This window comes from Rhodamnia argentea, chromosome 8 (assembly GCF_020921035.1).
Source record: "Rhodamnia argentea isolate NSW1041297 chromosome 8, ASM2092103v1, whole genome shotgun sequence".
Classification (NCBI taxonomy): Eukaryota; Viridiplantae; Streptophyta; class Magnoliopsida; order Myrtales; family Myrtaceae; genus Rhodamnia; species Rhodamnia argentea.
The window spans coordinates 6,134,568-6,151,125 of record NC_063157.1 but is presented as its reverse complement, the minus strand read 5'-3'; the positions used below and the strand labels follow the sequence as shown (position 1 = coordinate 6,151,125).

Below are 16,558 nucleotides of genomic sequence, written 5' to 3'. Positions count from 1 at the left end.
GCGTGTGCCTCGGGCAGAATATTTGTCAATGCCCTTTTGTCTACTCCTGTTGAATCTGGTTTTTCCTTCATTTTGCTGCTTTACTTCGTGTCGTCGAGAGTACCGATTTACTTTTGTCTTTCGGAATAATATCGGTCGCCGATAACGTGTTTTGGTAATCGACATGCATATGAGCAGATTTTTCAATCCAACTATACGCTGAAACTCATTAGATCTATTCTTGTCCGCACATATAGCGAACCTTTGTAATCCCATCAGCTGTTTATGCCTTTCTTTGATAGAAGTCTAAAAGAGTTCATAAGAAAATGTAACTCATCACAACTTCTTCGAGATAACAGAGAGCGGCCTTTCCAAAAAAAAAAAAAATTGGCAATTGATATGAAGATTCAAGATTACTTTTTTATTTTTCGATGAGCTAAATCAAAAGAGAAGACCCCTCACATAAGTTAAAAAGAGGAATGACCAGTTCAGCCAGTAAAACTTGTACCCACCATCATAAAGTTTCTGCGCTGTAGTCTGGCCGTATTAATTAACAGATTAATGCGAGATAAGATTATGGGTGGATTATTTTGTTTTTTTATTGATTTTTTTTTTGTTATGTACTTTAAAAAAATTAAAAATTGGATAGGAACATATAAGACAGAGAGTCCTTCTTAAGGTGAGTTTGGCTCAGCTTTTCCAAACGCCCTTAGAGCCCCAACATCCCTTGGGGAAAATGTGTAGCGTTTGGCAACCATTCCCAAGATACTTCAGATGAAAGCTAGCCTTGGAAAAAAAAATTAAGAAAAAGAAAATCAAACCCTAGGATTGCGGCCACCAGTGAGCCGGATCCGGCGTTAATGGCCGTTGGCCAAGGCTACCGGGGGTGGGGCGACCCCTGTCCGCCGAGGTTGCGTGACCCAAGCGACCATCACCCGGGCCGTACGACCCAAGCGACGGCACCAAGCGTCGCACAAGCCCGGGCAGCCCTCACGGGTAGCGCGACCCCCGGTGGCCCTAGCCAAGGTTCGCCCGACCCTTGGCGGCCTTGGCCCACGGCCGTCGGCCCCAAATCTGGCTCCTCGGCTACCGTAACCCTAAGGTTTGGATTTTCTTTTTTTTATATTTTCCTTAAAATATAAAGGAAAAATGACACAAATGGTCCCCAAACTTTGACTTAATGTGAATGTAGTCATTGAACTTTTAATTTGACTAATATGGTCCATGAACTTCTAGAACATGTTTAACTTAATCCCCGAACAAGAATCGCACGAACCCACGCGGCCCTCACACGGGCGGCGCAACCCCCAGCAGCCCCGGCCAAAGTTCACCCGACCCTTAGCGACCTCGGCCCATGGTCGTCGACCCCAGATCTGGCTCGCCATTTCCTGTAACCCTAAGGTTTGGATTTTCATTTTTTATATTTTATTTAAAATATAAAGGAAAAATGCCACAAATGGTCCTCAAACTTTGACTTAACATGCAATTTAGTCATTGAACTTTTAATTTGACTAATATAGTCCATGAACTTCTAGAACATGTTTAACTTAGTCCCTAAATTATAGAAAGATGTTCATTTCATTGATTCTTGTTCGGGGATTAAGTTGAACATGTTCCCAAAAAATTCATGGATCATATTGATCACATTAAAAGTCCAGGGGCCATATTGCACATTGGGTTAAAGTTCGAGGACCATATTAGTCAAATTAAAAGTCTAGGGACTACATTGCATATTGGACCAAAGTTCATGAACTATTTGTGTCATTATCCCGAATATAAATATGATAGAAAGTCCCTTTGCAAATTTATTTTCCCAAACACTACTTTGCCCAAAGTGATTTTTCAAAGTGTTTTTTTACCAAATGCAATTTGCATTTTTCCAAAACCCCTTATGCTAATGATATTTGCATTCTCCCAAAGCCCATTTTCAAAGTTGAACCAAACCCATCCTCAAAAATCAACAGTGTTGTGGGCTCCTGCGTATTGGTAAGAGATGTAAATAAAATTTTGTAAAAGATAAGAATATTTTCTTATCAGAAATAAGAGAAATTGATAATTAAAAATACCAAAGAATATTGTTAACCAACTCAAACGATAGTAGAGTAATGCAAACTATGTGGTAAGTCAATCATAGAAAAAGGATGGATAAGCAAAGCAAATAAAAGTCCTTATTGAATATGGGGGTTGGTAAACATCAAATAATTTAATGAGTATTGATAACCCAAAACTAGTACATCAGTTAATCGGAGAAAGCTTCGTAAATTACATGGAAAAAAATAATAATTTGGTAGTTTTAAGAAGGCATTGTTAAGAATCTTAAATAAAAAACGAACTTCTCTCGTATCCGCTTTAAGTGTTTGTTAGTAAAACAATCAGTAGAATTGTAATACTAATGAAACGATAGTAGAGTAATGCAAACTATGTGGAAAGTCAATCATAGAAAAAGGATGGATAAGCAAAGTAAATAAAAGTCCTTATTGAATATGGGGGTTGGTAAACATCAAATAATTTAATGAGTATTGATAACCCAAAACTAGTACATTAGTTAATCGGAGAAAACTTCGTAAATCACATGGAAAAAAAAATAATTTGGTAGTTTTAAGAAGGCATTGTTAAGAATCTTAAATAAAAAAACAAACTTCTCTCGTATCCGCTTTAAGTGTTTGTTAGTAAAACAATAAGTAGAATTGTAATAGTAATGAAACCGCATTCACAATGCCTATTCCTTTGTTTTTGGGTCAAACAATGCACTATATTTTATATTGTGCAAAAGCAAAACTTAATTCGTAAACTTCTTTCGTCGTGCGAGTCTTATTGAAAATTAAGAAATTGTTCCCTTCACACGTACAGATAAGAACTAATTTGTAGTTCAAAGAAATCAGAAGTGGTTCTGCTCGTTTGATTTGATTATGATTTTAACACATATGACATTCGAGCCAATTAAATAAGTAACGTGAAAACATGCAAGAGATTGTGCGGGGATTCGAATGTTTGATTTGTACTTTGATACCACGTTAGATAAATCGAAGTTGCTATTCAGATGTGCAAGAATTAGCGACGAAACACCATCAACGCGATGAAATGCAAATTCAAGCTAATGGAAAAATAAGGAAAGCTATTCTTTCACGTGACATATGTAATGAGCAGGAGTGCCAAAACCCAGCGATATACACGAACCAAAACAAAAACCGATCTGATCTTCTAGTATTTTTGGTTCAGGTCTTCTTCAGATCGGGTAATCACTTAAAATTCTTTAGGTCGGGTACCATAAAGATTTCGATTCGTGTTCCTATTCGGGTATAAACCAACAAATTTAGAAAATTGATTCGGCAAATGGAAAGCTTAAAATATACCTTTTTTCTTTTGTCATTAAAAGAAAATTGATGTTAATGGGTCGGGTTAATTCATGTTCGGATAATTTCTTATTGTCATTTCCACGTTCATATGCCATTTTGCATCTGATTTGTATGTAAGACAAGATTTTGCAGATAATTAATAAAGAAAAAGAGACCCAAAACCTAACTTGACTACTTTGGGTTATTTTAGTGTTTCGGATCAGGTCGGGTTTCCATGATACTCGACTTGACCCATTGACACCCAATGAGTAATTGAATATACGTGTCAATTGATGCCATAACATGCAATGACAGGAAAATTATTCAATCGGTTCTAAACCTATTGTATATATACGAATTTAGTCCCGAACTTTTCAATTTAGCCAATTTACTTTTAAATGAAAATCCAATTTTGTCCTTTCATCCAATTTTTGTCGAAAATTGCTAACATAGTAGTCCAGTCATTGCCGATCATCCTACTTGGCACGCCTCAACATTAGCAATTTCCAACGAAAATTGGCTGGAAAAACTACATTGAAATTTCATTTTAATGTTTAGGGCTAAATTGACAAATTCAAAATGTTCGGGACTAAATTCACACCCGTATAATAAGTTTAGGATTGATTGAACAATTTCCCCATGCGACAACCATTGAATATTTCCATAACGACGGTAATTGTGAACTTCAACTTCAAGCATATTCTCTTAGCATAGTAGATCAATCATAAAAGAGCTAGCTTGTTGGCCATTTAAGAACAATCATCTGATAGGAAAATTGCCAATTAACTTTTTAATTTTATCAATTTAATCCTAAAATTTTGTACGAAACCCCAATGTCATCTTTCAAGTCAACTTTCGTTGAAAATTACTAACCGTAGTGTTACATTCATCACCGATCGTCCTATGAAGCATACCTCCATGCCAGGGATTTCCAACAAAATTTGGTTGGAAGAATTAAATGGGAAGTTCGTGTAAATATTTGGGCCTAAATTAACAAAATCATGAAATTTAGGACTAAATTGACATTTTTACGATGATGTGAGATGTAGGAATATAGATCTTGATTGCACTAATTGAAGATAGAGCTCCCCTCCTTTATTAGTCACACGAATCTATCTTTATCCTCTTCAATCCCTACCCGAAAAATAATTGAATGCACTCCGGAGGTTTCCTTGTCTCCCATTTTCAAAATAATGATAAAATTACAACAGAAACTAATATGATTTTTTTTATATCCATATATCTACTTCCCAAATATGGCAGGAAATAATCTGATTTTGTTTATCTTTACTTCCTAAACTAGAGATTTTTCCTATATGTGAGAATTATGAGATTTCTCAACGTGGCACCAGCGAGATTTAGAGTCAAGATTTCTATAAAGGTCGCCTCCGACTTATTTTGAGTGAGCCTGTTATGTTAATCTAACGACACGATACTTAATTGCATCCTCTCACATCATCCACAACGTAAAAGAGAGGAGAGGAGCAATCGAGATTAGCGGCACTTGCTAGAGTTACCATAAGGGTCTTACACCTCCTAAATTAAACGTAGTTATTTTACATCGCTCCTTACATGAATAATCGAGATTAGCGGGCCCATCACGGCGGCTTTAACAATATATTAGGAGGAAAAAAAAAAGTGATCCTTTGACACTTTGGCCAATCACTCACGGGTAAGAAAATTTAAATTTCTAAGGTGGAATAGTTGCAAATGCTAATTTTTTTTTTTTTTGGGAACCTTTTGCGAATTCTAAACTTGATGGGCTTTTGCTTAAACGAACAAGTGAAATTTTCTCTCCATACAAAAGCCAGCAAGCGCCTCTCCTCTCTCTCTCTCGCTCCGTCGTGCTCTCGAAAGAAAATTTCCTCGCAAGTATACTCCTTCCTTAGGCACATAAAAGCGAGAGGCAGCACATAAATGTTGTGCTATGTTCTCTTCTCGATCAAAAGCTCCAGACTTTGTTTGCCCTTCTCTCTCTCTCTGTTCGAGATCTGCTCATTCTCTCACTTAGCCTGATAAAAATTCGAGAGACCCACAAGGTGTTGGTTTCTCTTCGAATTCCGGGCCTCAATTCCCGTTCCAGTGATTTGTCTTCCGCTTGGAGGAGAAGGCGACAGATTAAGCCTTCTGGGTTTGCTTCAGTTGTGCAGGAATGAAGAGAACGAGAGATGACGTTTACCCTGGTTCTCAATTCAAACGTCCTTTCGGTTCTTCACGTGGAGAGTAGTGAGTTTTTGGCTGTTTGTTTTTCTCTTCCGTATAATTCACGCCGGTTCGGTTCCGTCGGGATTGAAAAATTTCCAATCTTTGTCCACTTCGTGGGTTGGTTTGGACGAGCTTACTGGTTCATGCATTTGGATTATGTCTATGTCGTCAGGATTGCAAGATGTCTGAGACACGTCCTTGCAATTTTTTCCTGGGATGAATTTAACCCACATGGAGATCGCTTTTCTGTTTAGGTCGAACTTACACTTTCAGATGTAATTTGCTTTGTGAGACCTCATTAGATGTGATAATAAGCTTGTCCAAGCTTCTTCAAGTCCCAAGCTTGAATATTTTCGGGATCTTACCTCCGATTGAGATCAGTTGACTATGCCTGACTGTGTACATCTGCAAAATTTACCTAGAATTGCTCTTTGCGGGGAAGTTTTTGTTTTTGTTTTTTCACCTCTTGTGAGATGTGAAAGGGATGTATTCCTAAAACTGCTAATTGTGATACAAATGAAACTATGCCGAATATATCTACGGGACAGGTTTGGAATTGTACTTGTTTTCTGAAGAGATTTTATTTCCAGTTGATGATTTAATGTTTTCTTGTGATGAAGCTATGGGCAATCCCAAGTAACGGGAACGGGAGCTATGGAGGGTGGAGGCGGGGTTGTAGGTGGAGGTAGTGCATCACAGAAACTAACCACAAATGACGCATTGACATACCTCAAGGAAGTGAAGGATATGTTTCAAGATCAGAGGGAAAAGTACGACATGTTCCTTGAGGTTATGAAAGATTTCAAGGCTCAAAGGTACAAGCATAAACATCTTGGTGACGATAGAATTAGTAAAGGTTTAACAGCTGCTCATTCACGTACTTTTTGTTATCTTGCAGGACTGACACTACGGGAGTCATAGCAAGAGTAAAGGAATTATTTAAAGGGCATAACAAATTAATTCTGGGATTTAACACTTTCTTGCCAAAGGGATTTGAAATATCCCCGGACGAGGATGAAACACCAACGAAAAAGAATGTGGAATTTGAAGAAGCCATCTCTTTTGTTAATAAGATCAAGGTATAGAATGATTTGTCTTTTTTACTGGAGGGGCACAATCAAATTCTGATATTGCGTCTCGTGGCTCCAGAAACGGTTCCAAAATGATGAGCATGTCTATAAATCATTTTTGGACATCCTCAATAAGTACCGGAAGGAGCACAAGGACATTAATGAGGTCTACAGTGAGGTAAATGCAGTTCCCTGTGCTTCGTGTAATACAGAATATTTTGGTTCCGTGACAGAATTTCACAAGTTTTATATAATCAGAAGCTCCTGCTGTAATATGTAGGCTCAATTCTATTAGCGCGGTCTGCAGTACCATAACTTTTTCCTTTTGGTTATCTTCTGGTTTGTTTTTTGTTTGTGATGTCTGCAGGTTGCTAACCTTTTTGGCGACCATCCGGACTTACTCGAGGAGTTCACCAAATTCTTGCCTGATAATTCAGCAACGGCCTCCGCGCACAACTTTCCTTATGCCAGGAATTCATTTCAGCGTCAACACGAACGTGGCTCTGCTACACCAACCTTGCGGCAAATGCAAATGGATAAGGTAATTGTTTTGCCTCCTTTTGTGTTTGGATGCTCCTTCATGAATGTACTGCCGCACAAGATAATGGTTTCCCTTTTCCTCTTTTGGTCAGCAACGAGCGCGGCGAGATAGGATTATCAATGCTCATGCTGAGAATGATATAAATGTAGATCGTCCTGATATGGACGATGATAAAGCAATGATGAAGGTACACAAGGATCAAAGAAAGCGTTTTGAGAAGGATAACAGGGACAGGAGAAACCGTGAAGTGGATGATAGAGAGTCTGAGCATGACACTAGCAGGGATTTCAACTCGCAGCGCTTTCCCGACAAAAGAAAATCTGCAAGGAAGGTTGAAAACTATGGAATGAATTCTTTAAGTGAAGAGAGGGATGCTCAAAAGAGTAAGTGACATATGCAATCATATGATGCAATAGCATCTGCATCTTGTCAATTCTTTTGCCATTCTGTTAAATAGATCTAATAGCTTTATTCCTAAGCAATTTTGGTTGTAGTTTTCATTTGTCTATCATCTTATCTACATTATTTTGATGGATAGAAGTACATATAAATTTTTTGGTCAATTACCTCTTTATTTCATCCTCTTTAGTGAAAATTATGCATGGTGCTTCAGAGACATCTGTATAGAAGAGGTGCGGTTTAATACAACTTATTCCAACTTTGGGAGACACTGCTAGTGTAGATCTCTGTCTATGTTGGTGTTCGTTGTAATTTAAGCTCTCTGAATCTGTTGCTTTATCAATGCACTTTTGGCATCTTGGATGATTTTAAATGTCCTTGTATGAACTACCTTTACATGTAAAGAGTCAGATGTGGCGTCGGGTATGCTATTTGTCTTCTATGTTAAATGTAGCTTTACGGGAGCCACTGCTAAAGGTAAACAAATTCACTTCAAAATTGGTGTCTCATCTCTCTTGCAAGTGATTTTTTAAAAAAGGATTAGCACGGGAACTTGTTCCAGTGTGCTCGGTTTCCTTTTGTTGACATGATATCTACTTTTGGCTGTACTTTCAAATGTATCCTTATGCTTTGTCTGTGTTTTTTTCCTGGTCTATTTGCTTAAAAGTTAGACCTTTCAATATGTGCATCATGCTTCTTTAGTCCAGTTCATTATTAATGTGTTTTTGTTGCTTCTATTTCATTTTGCACCATGAATTTGTGGCAGGCATGTATAACCAAGGATTCATTTTCTGTGAAAAAGTCAAGGAGAGATTGTGCAGCTCAGAAGATTATCAGGCCTTCTTGAAGTGCCTTCATATGTACAGCAGTCGAATTATAAGGAAAAACGACTTACAAAGCTTGGTATGTGTTTTCTGTAGCTCGAGACCACTCTCTCTGTCCGTATGCAACAGTCTACCTGTGCTTCTTAAACTCCTTTGCTTATAAGAAGGTCATTCTGGTTTGATTGATAAGGTAATTTGAAACTTGGGCACTTTGCATAAATGCTTTTTTCCATCACAACATGCAAAAACAATTAAGGATTCAAACTATTAACATGTGGTCCGTTTTATAATAAATGGATCCAATCTTTCCCCATTAATTATTTTCGATACCCTTTGATATTTTCAGGTCCACAATGATGATATGCTTGCAGTGCTACATATTATTTGCAGAACAGTAATTTTAATCTTGAGAATGTGTGAGACTACTGGAAGAGCAACCCTCTCTTATGTTGAACTATGGGATTTAAAAGATCTGAAAGACTCCTCTTGTTTTTAATGAGATTTTATTATTGCAAAGTTACCGACAAATGGCAATCGGTGGATTCGTTATCTGTTAATTTCTTGAGAATGTTAATGTTCACGTATGTTTGTCGATTGCTTTCCATTGTTGTGCAGAACCATCAGTTAACAAAGAACCCAATATTCTCCTTTGGCCGTCTATACTGCTTGTCTGTATATTACGTTGGGCTTATGAAATGCTAAATACAGTGTCTCCGTTATTCAACTCATTCGTTAACTTCAAGAACATGTATTCCACATTAATTGACGAAATCCATATGGAAGTGGACACACTCATAGATTATCTGGTGATGCGTGAGCTTGAATTTTTTTTTTTTTTCCTGTTTATAATTCATGTGGTGTGTGTATATGTAGTTTATATGTTGGTCTAGTTCTTTTTGGCTTTATAGCCCTTTGTATGAGTGGTGTTAGATTCTTCTGTTCTGACTTTTCTTTTCTTTCAGTCTTGAGATTCTTGAAAGAATGATTTCTATCATGTTTTAGTAAATTCCCTTCATAATCCTCCTAAACTTGAAAGAATGACCTTTTCATTAACTGAAACTCATTCATTTGTCACCAAATGTAAAGTCACCATTCTTTAATAGACGATTATTAATTAAACTTTCACATATGTATATAGATATATATCGAACTTTATGTTGACGAACTGATTTGTTACATGTATTGAACTTGATTTCAGGAATAAACTGTTTATATTGAAGTTGCCCCCCGCCCTTGAGTTTTCATGGACCTCTCCTTTGTTGTAGAATAACTTGACTTCTCCAGTATCATAGAAAACTATTTTGTTCATACATGTTTGATTTACTCCTTAGGTGACAGATCTGCTTGGAAAGTATCCTGATCTCATGGAAGAATTCAATGGCTTTTTGGAGCGCTGCGAGAATAGCGGTAGTTCTTGAGATTTGTTATTTATATAATTCGTCTACATGTTTATGGAGTAATTTCGATTACTAACGAGTCTCCTTTTCCAGATGGCTTTCTTGCTGGTATTGTGAGTAAAAGTATGTAATGCCTCTATCCATCTCTCATCTTCGAATGGATTTTTGGCCACATTTTGTATGTTTGCTCTTTGTAGCAAAATCTGATGATGGTTGCTTGCTGGATGTAGGGTCGCTCTCTACTGATGGGCACATGTCCTGGACAGCAAAGGCAGAGGATAAAGATAAAGAACATAAGCGCGAGAATGACGGAGCCAGAGATAAGGAAAGATGCAAAGACAAGTATATGTTCAAATCCATTCAAGAGCTGGACTTGTCTAATTGTCAACGCTGTACCCCAAGTTACCGGCTTCTACCAGATGATGTATAAAATGGTTTGCTTTTCTTAGCTTTGCTGTTTATAGAAGTTCATATTTTAACATCACCTGGTTGCTGCTTGGTGTTCTGCAGTATCCAATACCTTCAGTCAGCCAGAGATCAGAGATTGGTGCTCAACTACTCAATGACCATTGGGTATCCGTGACGTCAGGTAGTGAGGATTACTCGTTCAAACATATGCGCAGGAATCAGTATGAAGAAAGTTTATTCAGATGTGAAGATGACAGGTACAAATGTTGGATTATTCTTCTCGCATTTTGCCCATACATGGTACATATTTTTGCATAATAAGATGTCCTTGTTTGGTCATCTACATCAACGTGCCATCCATATTTTTGACTTTGTAAAAGCTACATCATGGTAGCTTGAAATTGAAGTGGGGCTGGTTCATGTGGCAACTCAGGACGCTATGTATCTTTCTCTTGACCTTGTGTGGTCATTCTTTCTTTGCATGATCACACTATGGATAGGACTTAGATTAGATCATATCCTCCATGCTATCCATATTTATATCTGTTATCACAGATTACTGAAGGGAACGAGGACATCAGTGAACTTGAAGAGTGGGTGCTACACCAATTATTCAATTAATTTGTCTGTCTTTCTATGTATGAAGTCTTTGCTTTTGCTTTGTTAGTTGTTCTGAGAATTTTTCTGAAAAATTATGACTAAGTTTTCGGAAAGTGTTACAAGTGGAAATATGTGAGGATCAAGTCAAGTTTAGGTTCTGGTCAAACATGGACAGTCCTAAAAGGGCCAGGACACCATGGATCCTATTTACTATCTGGCCTTCTCAAAGCACATAACTCAGGCGAAAGCTTTTTGCAATCTTGTGTTGGTATTACTAGATGATTTCTCAATTCATCATTGACATGAAACCACTGTGAAATGTGGACTAGATTGCGCAACAACGATTTTTCTAGTGGTTGCTTTTTGATACTCATTATGCAAGGGTCATTAGAGTGTTTTCTGTTGGCTGCAGATTTGAGCTGGACATGCTGTTAGAATCTGTGAGCTCCACTGCAAAACGGGCAGAGGAAGTCTTGAACAACATCAACGAGAATATTAACAACTTGGAGACTCCTATTCAAATTGAAAGTTACTTCACTGGTCTGTATGTCATATGTTGTCTTTTAGCTTCAATTTGATTTGTACCGCCTAGTTCAGTACTTTAATAGTTAGCTCTAGCAACTGGCTCTCTTACGCATTCTGTTTTACAGCTCTCAATCTACGATGCATCGAGCGTCTATATGGTGACCACGGTCTGGATGTAATGGACATCCTCCGTAAAAATCCTGCTGTTGCGTTGCCTGTCATGTTGGTTCGCCTTAAGCAGAAACAGGAAGAATGGACAAGGTGTCGTTCAGATTTTAACAAGATTTGGGCTGAAATTTATGCTAAAAACCACTACAAATCACTTGATCATCGCAGCTTCTATTTCAAGCAGCAGGATTCAAAGAACCTAAGTACAAAGTGTAAGTCAAAACCATCAAATGAATTTTTTTGGTGGCGGAAGGTTGTTTGCCTGATTTTTCCTTGAAATAGCGTCTTCTCCTTTGCATATTTTGTATTGCATTCAGATTTTGCAGTCCACATTTTTTTATGATCCAAAGAGGTGAAGTGTTATTGTGTTTGTTTAATATTTGAAGCATCTGGATCCTTCTTAATTATCCCACAAGAGATTGTTGTCGCCTCCATATTCTAAAAGCACATATGAGACAACCCGTTTTAGCAGGTCGATCTTTTTTGCCCATGAGCATAGTGTTTATCAATTATACTTTTCCTTGAAATACTAAAATCAGTGGGGAAAAACTATCAGATCTTGCTTCTTATAAAATAGTCGTTGATTATCTCCTGTGTCAATTCCTGGTATTTTTTGTAATGCTATTGAAAGCTTTCTATGTCGACTGTATATTGTAAGGGCTGGTCTTAAAGTTTCCTCGTGAATTTAATTTATTGTTTGGTTCTCAAAATAGATTGCCTTGGATGTTCTGTAGTTGTAGCTTTTTGTTCCTCTAATGGCTACTTGGCTTGGTACACAGCTTTGGTGGCTGAGATCAAAGAATTGAAAGAAAAGAAGCAAAAAGAGGATGATGTTCTCCTTGCCATTGCTGCTGGAAGTAGACAACCGATTGTCCCACATTTGGAGTTTGAATACTCTGATGTAAAAGTTCTTGAAGATTTGTATAAACTTGTTCGATACTCTTGCGAAGAGGTTTGCTCCTCCAAAGAGCAGTTTAATAAAGTAATGCGACTTTGGGCTACCTTTCTGGAACCAATGCTGGGATTTTCTTCTAGACCTCCTGGCTCTGATGGTGCTGAAATTCTTGGAAGTGCAATGCGCAGTATTATCAAATGTACTGCATCTAGCAGAAGAGGAAGTGAAGAAACCTCTGATGCTGATGCTGGCAAAGTTAATTTCCTGCAGTCAAAATTGAGGAACAACACAGACGAGAATGCCTCATCAGAACTAGCAGGTGTCGGCAAGGCCGCTTTGCTCGACGGAGATGCTTCTGCTAAAGAAAACAATTGTCTAGTTTCAAAATGTGCAGATAGAGATGATTCAGTGTGTGATACTCATCTTTCTGAGAAGGAAGCAAAGGATGTGGATCTGTCAGAGAAAGTTGCTGCTTCCAATGTTCAAGTTACCTCCAGTGCACAAACATGTGGGTGCACCCCGCCGCTTGTTTCAGAGAACAGTCGTGAGAGAATCAGTGTGGAGGCGATATCAGGTAACGCTTGATTCAGTAGGATTATATTAATCTTTTGGAGTTAGACGACGTTATCTACCCATAATGTTGCTTTTGATATTTATCTGGGAACAAAATGCTTTTGATATGTCAAGGTTCCTGTTCCAATGCTCTTCCTTCCCATCCTAAGGATACTGCCAACAAAGACCATGAATCCAAAGGTATTCAGGACTCTGTACCATTATCGGAGGTATGATCTTGCTGCCTCTTTCCTTAATTATAATCTTATCTGTCTATGCTAAAGTAGTGCTGTTGCCACTTAAATCTGTCGAAATATTAACACCTCACAAATCCTTCTGTCATGTAATTCTTAATTTCTCATCTTTTTCACCCATTTCTGGGAAGGACATGTTCATGTCATAGCTTGATTTGCTGTTGTCAGGGCAATGCTGTTGGAAAAATGAGTGTTCATGGAATACTTCAAGATAGCGTGAAAATCAGCTGGAATCAAGTGGGTACTGTTGGACCATCCAAACTAGAAAAAGAAGAGGGTGAGTTATCACCAAACGAGGAATTTGAGGAGGAGAACCTTGAGGTGTATGCAGCGAACTCTCTAACTGAGACAAGGCACCATATTGACAGACAAGAGGGTCGATCAGGTAACCTCAACCATGTAGCTGGCCAGGATGGTGGAGACAATGGTGCAGATGCTGATGATGAAGACAGTGAAAATGTTTCTGAAACTGGTGGAGATGTCTCAGGCAGTGATTCTGCCGGAGATGCATGCTCCCATGAAGAGCCTGAAGAGGAGGATGATTTAGAGCGTGATGAAGCCGATGGTAAGTCTGAGAGTGAAGGTGAGGCTGAGGGGACTGCTGATGCACACTCTGTTGGAGGAGATAGCAACCCATTGCCCCTTTCAGAACGCTTCCTTTCCTCAGTGAAACCCCTTTCAAAGCATGTAACAACTCCTCTATTTAATGGAGTGGGGAAAGATTCCCGGCTGTTCTATGGAAATGACAATTTCTACGTGCTTTTTAGACTTCATCAAGTAAGAATGGGTATTAGGCTCTATTATATCCAGTTTTGATTTTTGAGACTTCCCTGAACGAGTGTATGTATCATTGACCAGATTCTCTATGAAAGGATTTTGTCAGCAAAAACAAGCTCGTTAGGTGCTGAAATGAAGCGAAGAACTTCGAAGGATTCATCTTCTTCAGATCTGTATGCCAGGTATGGAAAATCTGCTCATGTAGTTTCAGTTAGAATAAAGGTATTGGATGCATGTTCATACTGGCTGTGCGGAATTGCAGATTCATGTCTGTCCTCTACAAGTTGCTTGATGGAACTCTTGAAAATGCAAAATTTGAAGATGCATGCAGAGATATCATTGGAAATCACTCATACATTCTATTTACGTTGGACAAATTAATATACAAGTTGGTCAAGCAGGTTTGTTTGTCTCAATCTTTTTCTATATTATCTTCCACCTTGGTTTTTTCCCTATGTCACAGTTGTAGTTTTTGTTGCAGCTTCAAACTGTAGCTAGTGAGGACATGGACAACAAGCTCCTTCAATTGTATGAATATGAAAAATCTCGGAAACAGCTAATTGATCCCGTGTATTATGAAAACACTCGTATCTTTCTCCACGAGGAAAACATATATCGGTTGGAATTTGTAAGTATTTTGCAGCGCCTTGTTTTATTGCTGACTGTACGGAATTATGTTTCCCTTCCATTAATTAACTGTTTTTCCTTGGCCAAACATTTATGATCTGTTTTCTTATTTCCTTGCAGTCGTCCTCTCCATCTCGTATGTCCATCCAGCTGATGGACAGTATAAGCGAAAAGCCTGAGGTTTTTGCAATTTCAATAGACCCTAACTTTGCTGATTATCTGTACAATGACTTCCTTTCAGTTTTTCCTGGCAAAAAGAAGCTGCATGACACATTTTTGCTAAGGTAGTAATAAAAGGCCTGATACTGGCGCTTACAAGTTCCCACTACTTTAACATTTGTAGTGACTAATCTATGCCTATCCTAAACAAGTTCTGATGACATCTGACATTTCTAGTGAATAGGCCGGTTTTACCTTATCCTACCGAAACTCCATTTGTTTCTTTTCTGTTTGTGTAGCTGTCTACGGATGCTGTCCTACCAAACTCCAGAATATCTCCAGTAGAAATAAGATAGTTTTAGTGAGACTTCCTTTATTCGAACCAAAGTTAGTAAATTTCCATGGTCCATGCAGTGCTCTAATATCCAGTGCTCTAATATCCATAGAGCTCTTCAGGCTGTTGATGAATTCCTAAATTGCTCTATACCTTTGTGTGGCCTTGTGGAATAATTCTGTGCCCCTACCATTTCAAACACTCCTTGATAATATCTGTGGTATCTCATTTTGCACATCCCATATTATTTTGAAAATATTGAAGAAGGTTCACCGGTGAAGTTAGTTGTGGTCATTTTTTCGTCGACTCTGTCCTTAAAAGTTGTGATAGAATTGGATCCGAAAGAATTATTTTATCTTCGACAAAACTTGTGAGCAATTTACAATTTGAAGGTGGTGAATATAGCTGGTCTATTTGGATAAGAATGGGAAATACGGATGTTTTCACTAAATGCTTGCTCTCATTATTTTGATCGACAGAAACAAACGGAAATATGCGAGTCTGGATGAATGTTCTGCTTCGTGTATGGTCATGGAAGGTGCAAGAATCATCAATGGTTTGGAATGCAAGATAGCTTGCAACTCATCGAAGGTAGATTAACGTCATCATGTGTGTGGGTGTGGCTTATTAGCTTCTTAATTTTTCTTGTTCTAATTATGGTGATTGGCCTTTGACATTTGTGTTTCTTTTTGAACTAGTAGAGAAGTAGTTATGAACCCCTCTGGTCCTTCACCAGATGCGCATATTCTTGTTTTCCAATGGGTATTGCTTCTAAATGTCGGTTATTGTTTGCAGATCTCATACGTCCTGGATACTGAGGATCTCTTCTTTCGTCCAAGACGGAAAAGAAAAGGTTCTTCAAACACAGGATTCGCAGCTTCATCTTACAATCTGGCAAAAATACAAAAGTTCCACAGGTTCTTGTCATCATCATAGCAATAGGGCGTATTTGCAATCCTTCACAAGGTCAGCACAATGCCGAAAAACTCCAATTGCTGTTCTCTGTTTGCTGTACACGCACAAAAAGCACCACTGTGCTGTTTCAGATTAGCATAAATTATCATTGGCAATCTAAAGCTGGAGAGCTTTGGCTTTCCTGAGTCGGAAAAGGCGTGCCGATGTTAACTAGACGAAGACCAAAGGGGCCGATGGGATGGGGTTGCAACATCTTGTGGGTTGTGTAAATAGTTCTTTCATGTCCTGTAGAAATGGTTATTTATGAGATTTTGCATTCATGAAATTTTCCAATTTTAATCAGAGTTTCTTGCGATAATGTAACATTGCCTCCGTTGCATGAGATTGAGGAAATGATTTTTTTTTTTTTTGTCGGAAAGAAATCTTCATTAACATCAAGATAAAGATGCAAATTCCACAAAAGAAGTAAAACAAGTGAATCAACTTTACAACCTGTAGGTATTTGTCCATTTCTCCTCAAAGACGTATATGTTATTGCATCAAAGTATAAACGATGGCTGATCACGGAATCTCGCATTACTAGTGATGAGCACG

At 38.2% G+C, this 16,558-nt stretch overlaps 1 protein-coding gene across 1 annotated transcript; it reads left to right on the top strand.

Moving 5' to 3' along the window:
* The first annotated feature begins 5,135 nt into the window (after positions 1–5,135).
* On the top strand, positions 5,136–16,346 carry LOC115741321 (paired amphipathic helix protein Sin3-like 2). Its single transcript, XM_030675185.2, has 22 exons — positions 5,136–5,540; positions 6,140–6,334; positions 6,418–6,598; positions 6,669–6,767; positions 6,957–7,130; positions 7,222–7,513; positions 8,296–8,432; positions 9,685–9,760; positions 9,844–9,873; positions 9,981–10,174; positions 10,261–10,415; positions 11,171–11,298; positions 11,409–11,663; positions 12,231–12,920; positions 13,034–13,128; positions 13,321–13,929; positions 14,011–14,111; positions 14,192–14,330; positions 14,411–14,557; positions 14,677–14,840; positions 15,529–15,640; positions 15,845–16,346. Exons 1-22 carry the CDS (start codon positions 5,467–5,469, stop codon positions 15,983–15,985), a joined length of 4,188 nt encoding a protein of 1,395 aa, XP_030531045.1. The 5' UTR covers positions 5,136–5,466; the 3' UTR covers positions 15,986–16,346.
* The last annotated feature ends 212 nt before the right edge of the window (positions 16,347–16,558 follow it).

Excerpts from the sequence above, each read along its gene's own strand:
- LOC115741321 (XM_030675185.2), top strand. The coding sequence starts at position 5,467 with ATGAAGAGAACGAGAGATGACGTTTACCCTGGTTCTCAATTCAAACGT. Across the intron at positions 7,514-8,295 it reads AGAGAGGGATGCTCAAAAGA|GCATGTATAACCAAGGATTC; the intron begins GTAAGTGACATA and ends AATTTGTGGCAG. Across the intron at positions 14,112-14,191 it reads TCTTCAGATCTGTATGCCAG|ATTCATGTCTGTCCTCTACA; the intron begins GTATGGAAAATC and ends GCGGAATTGCAG.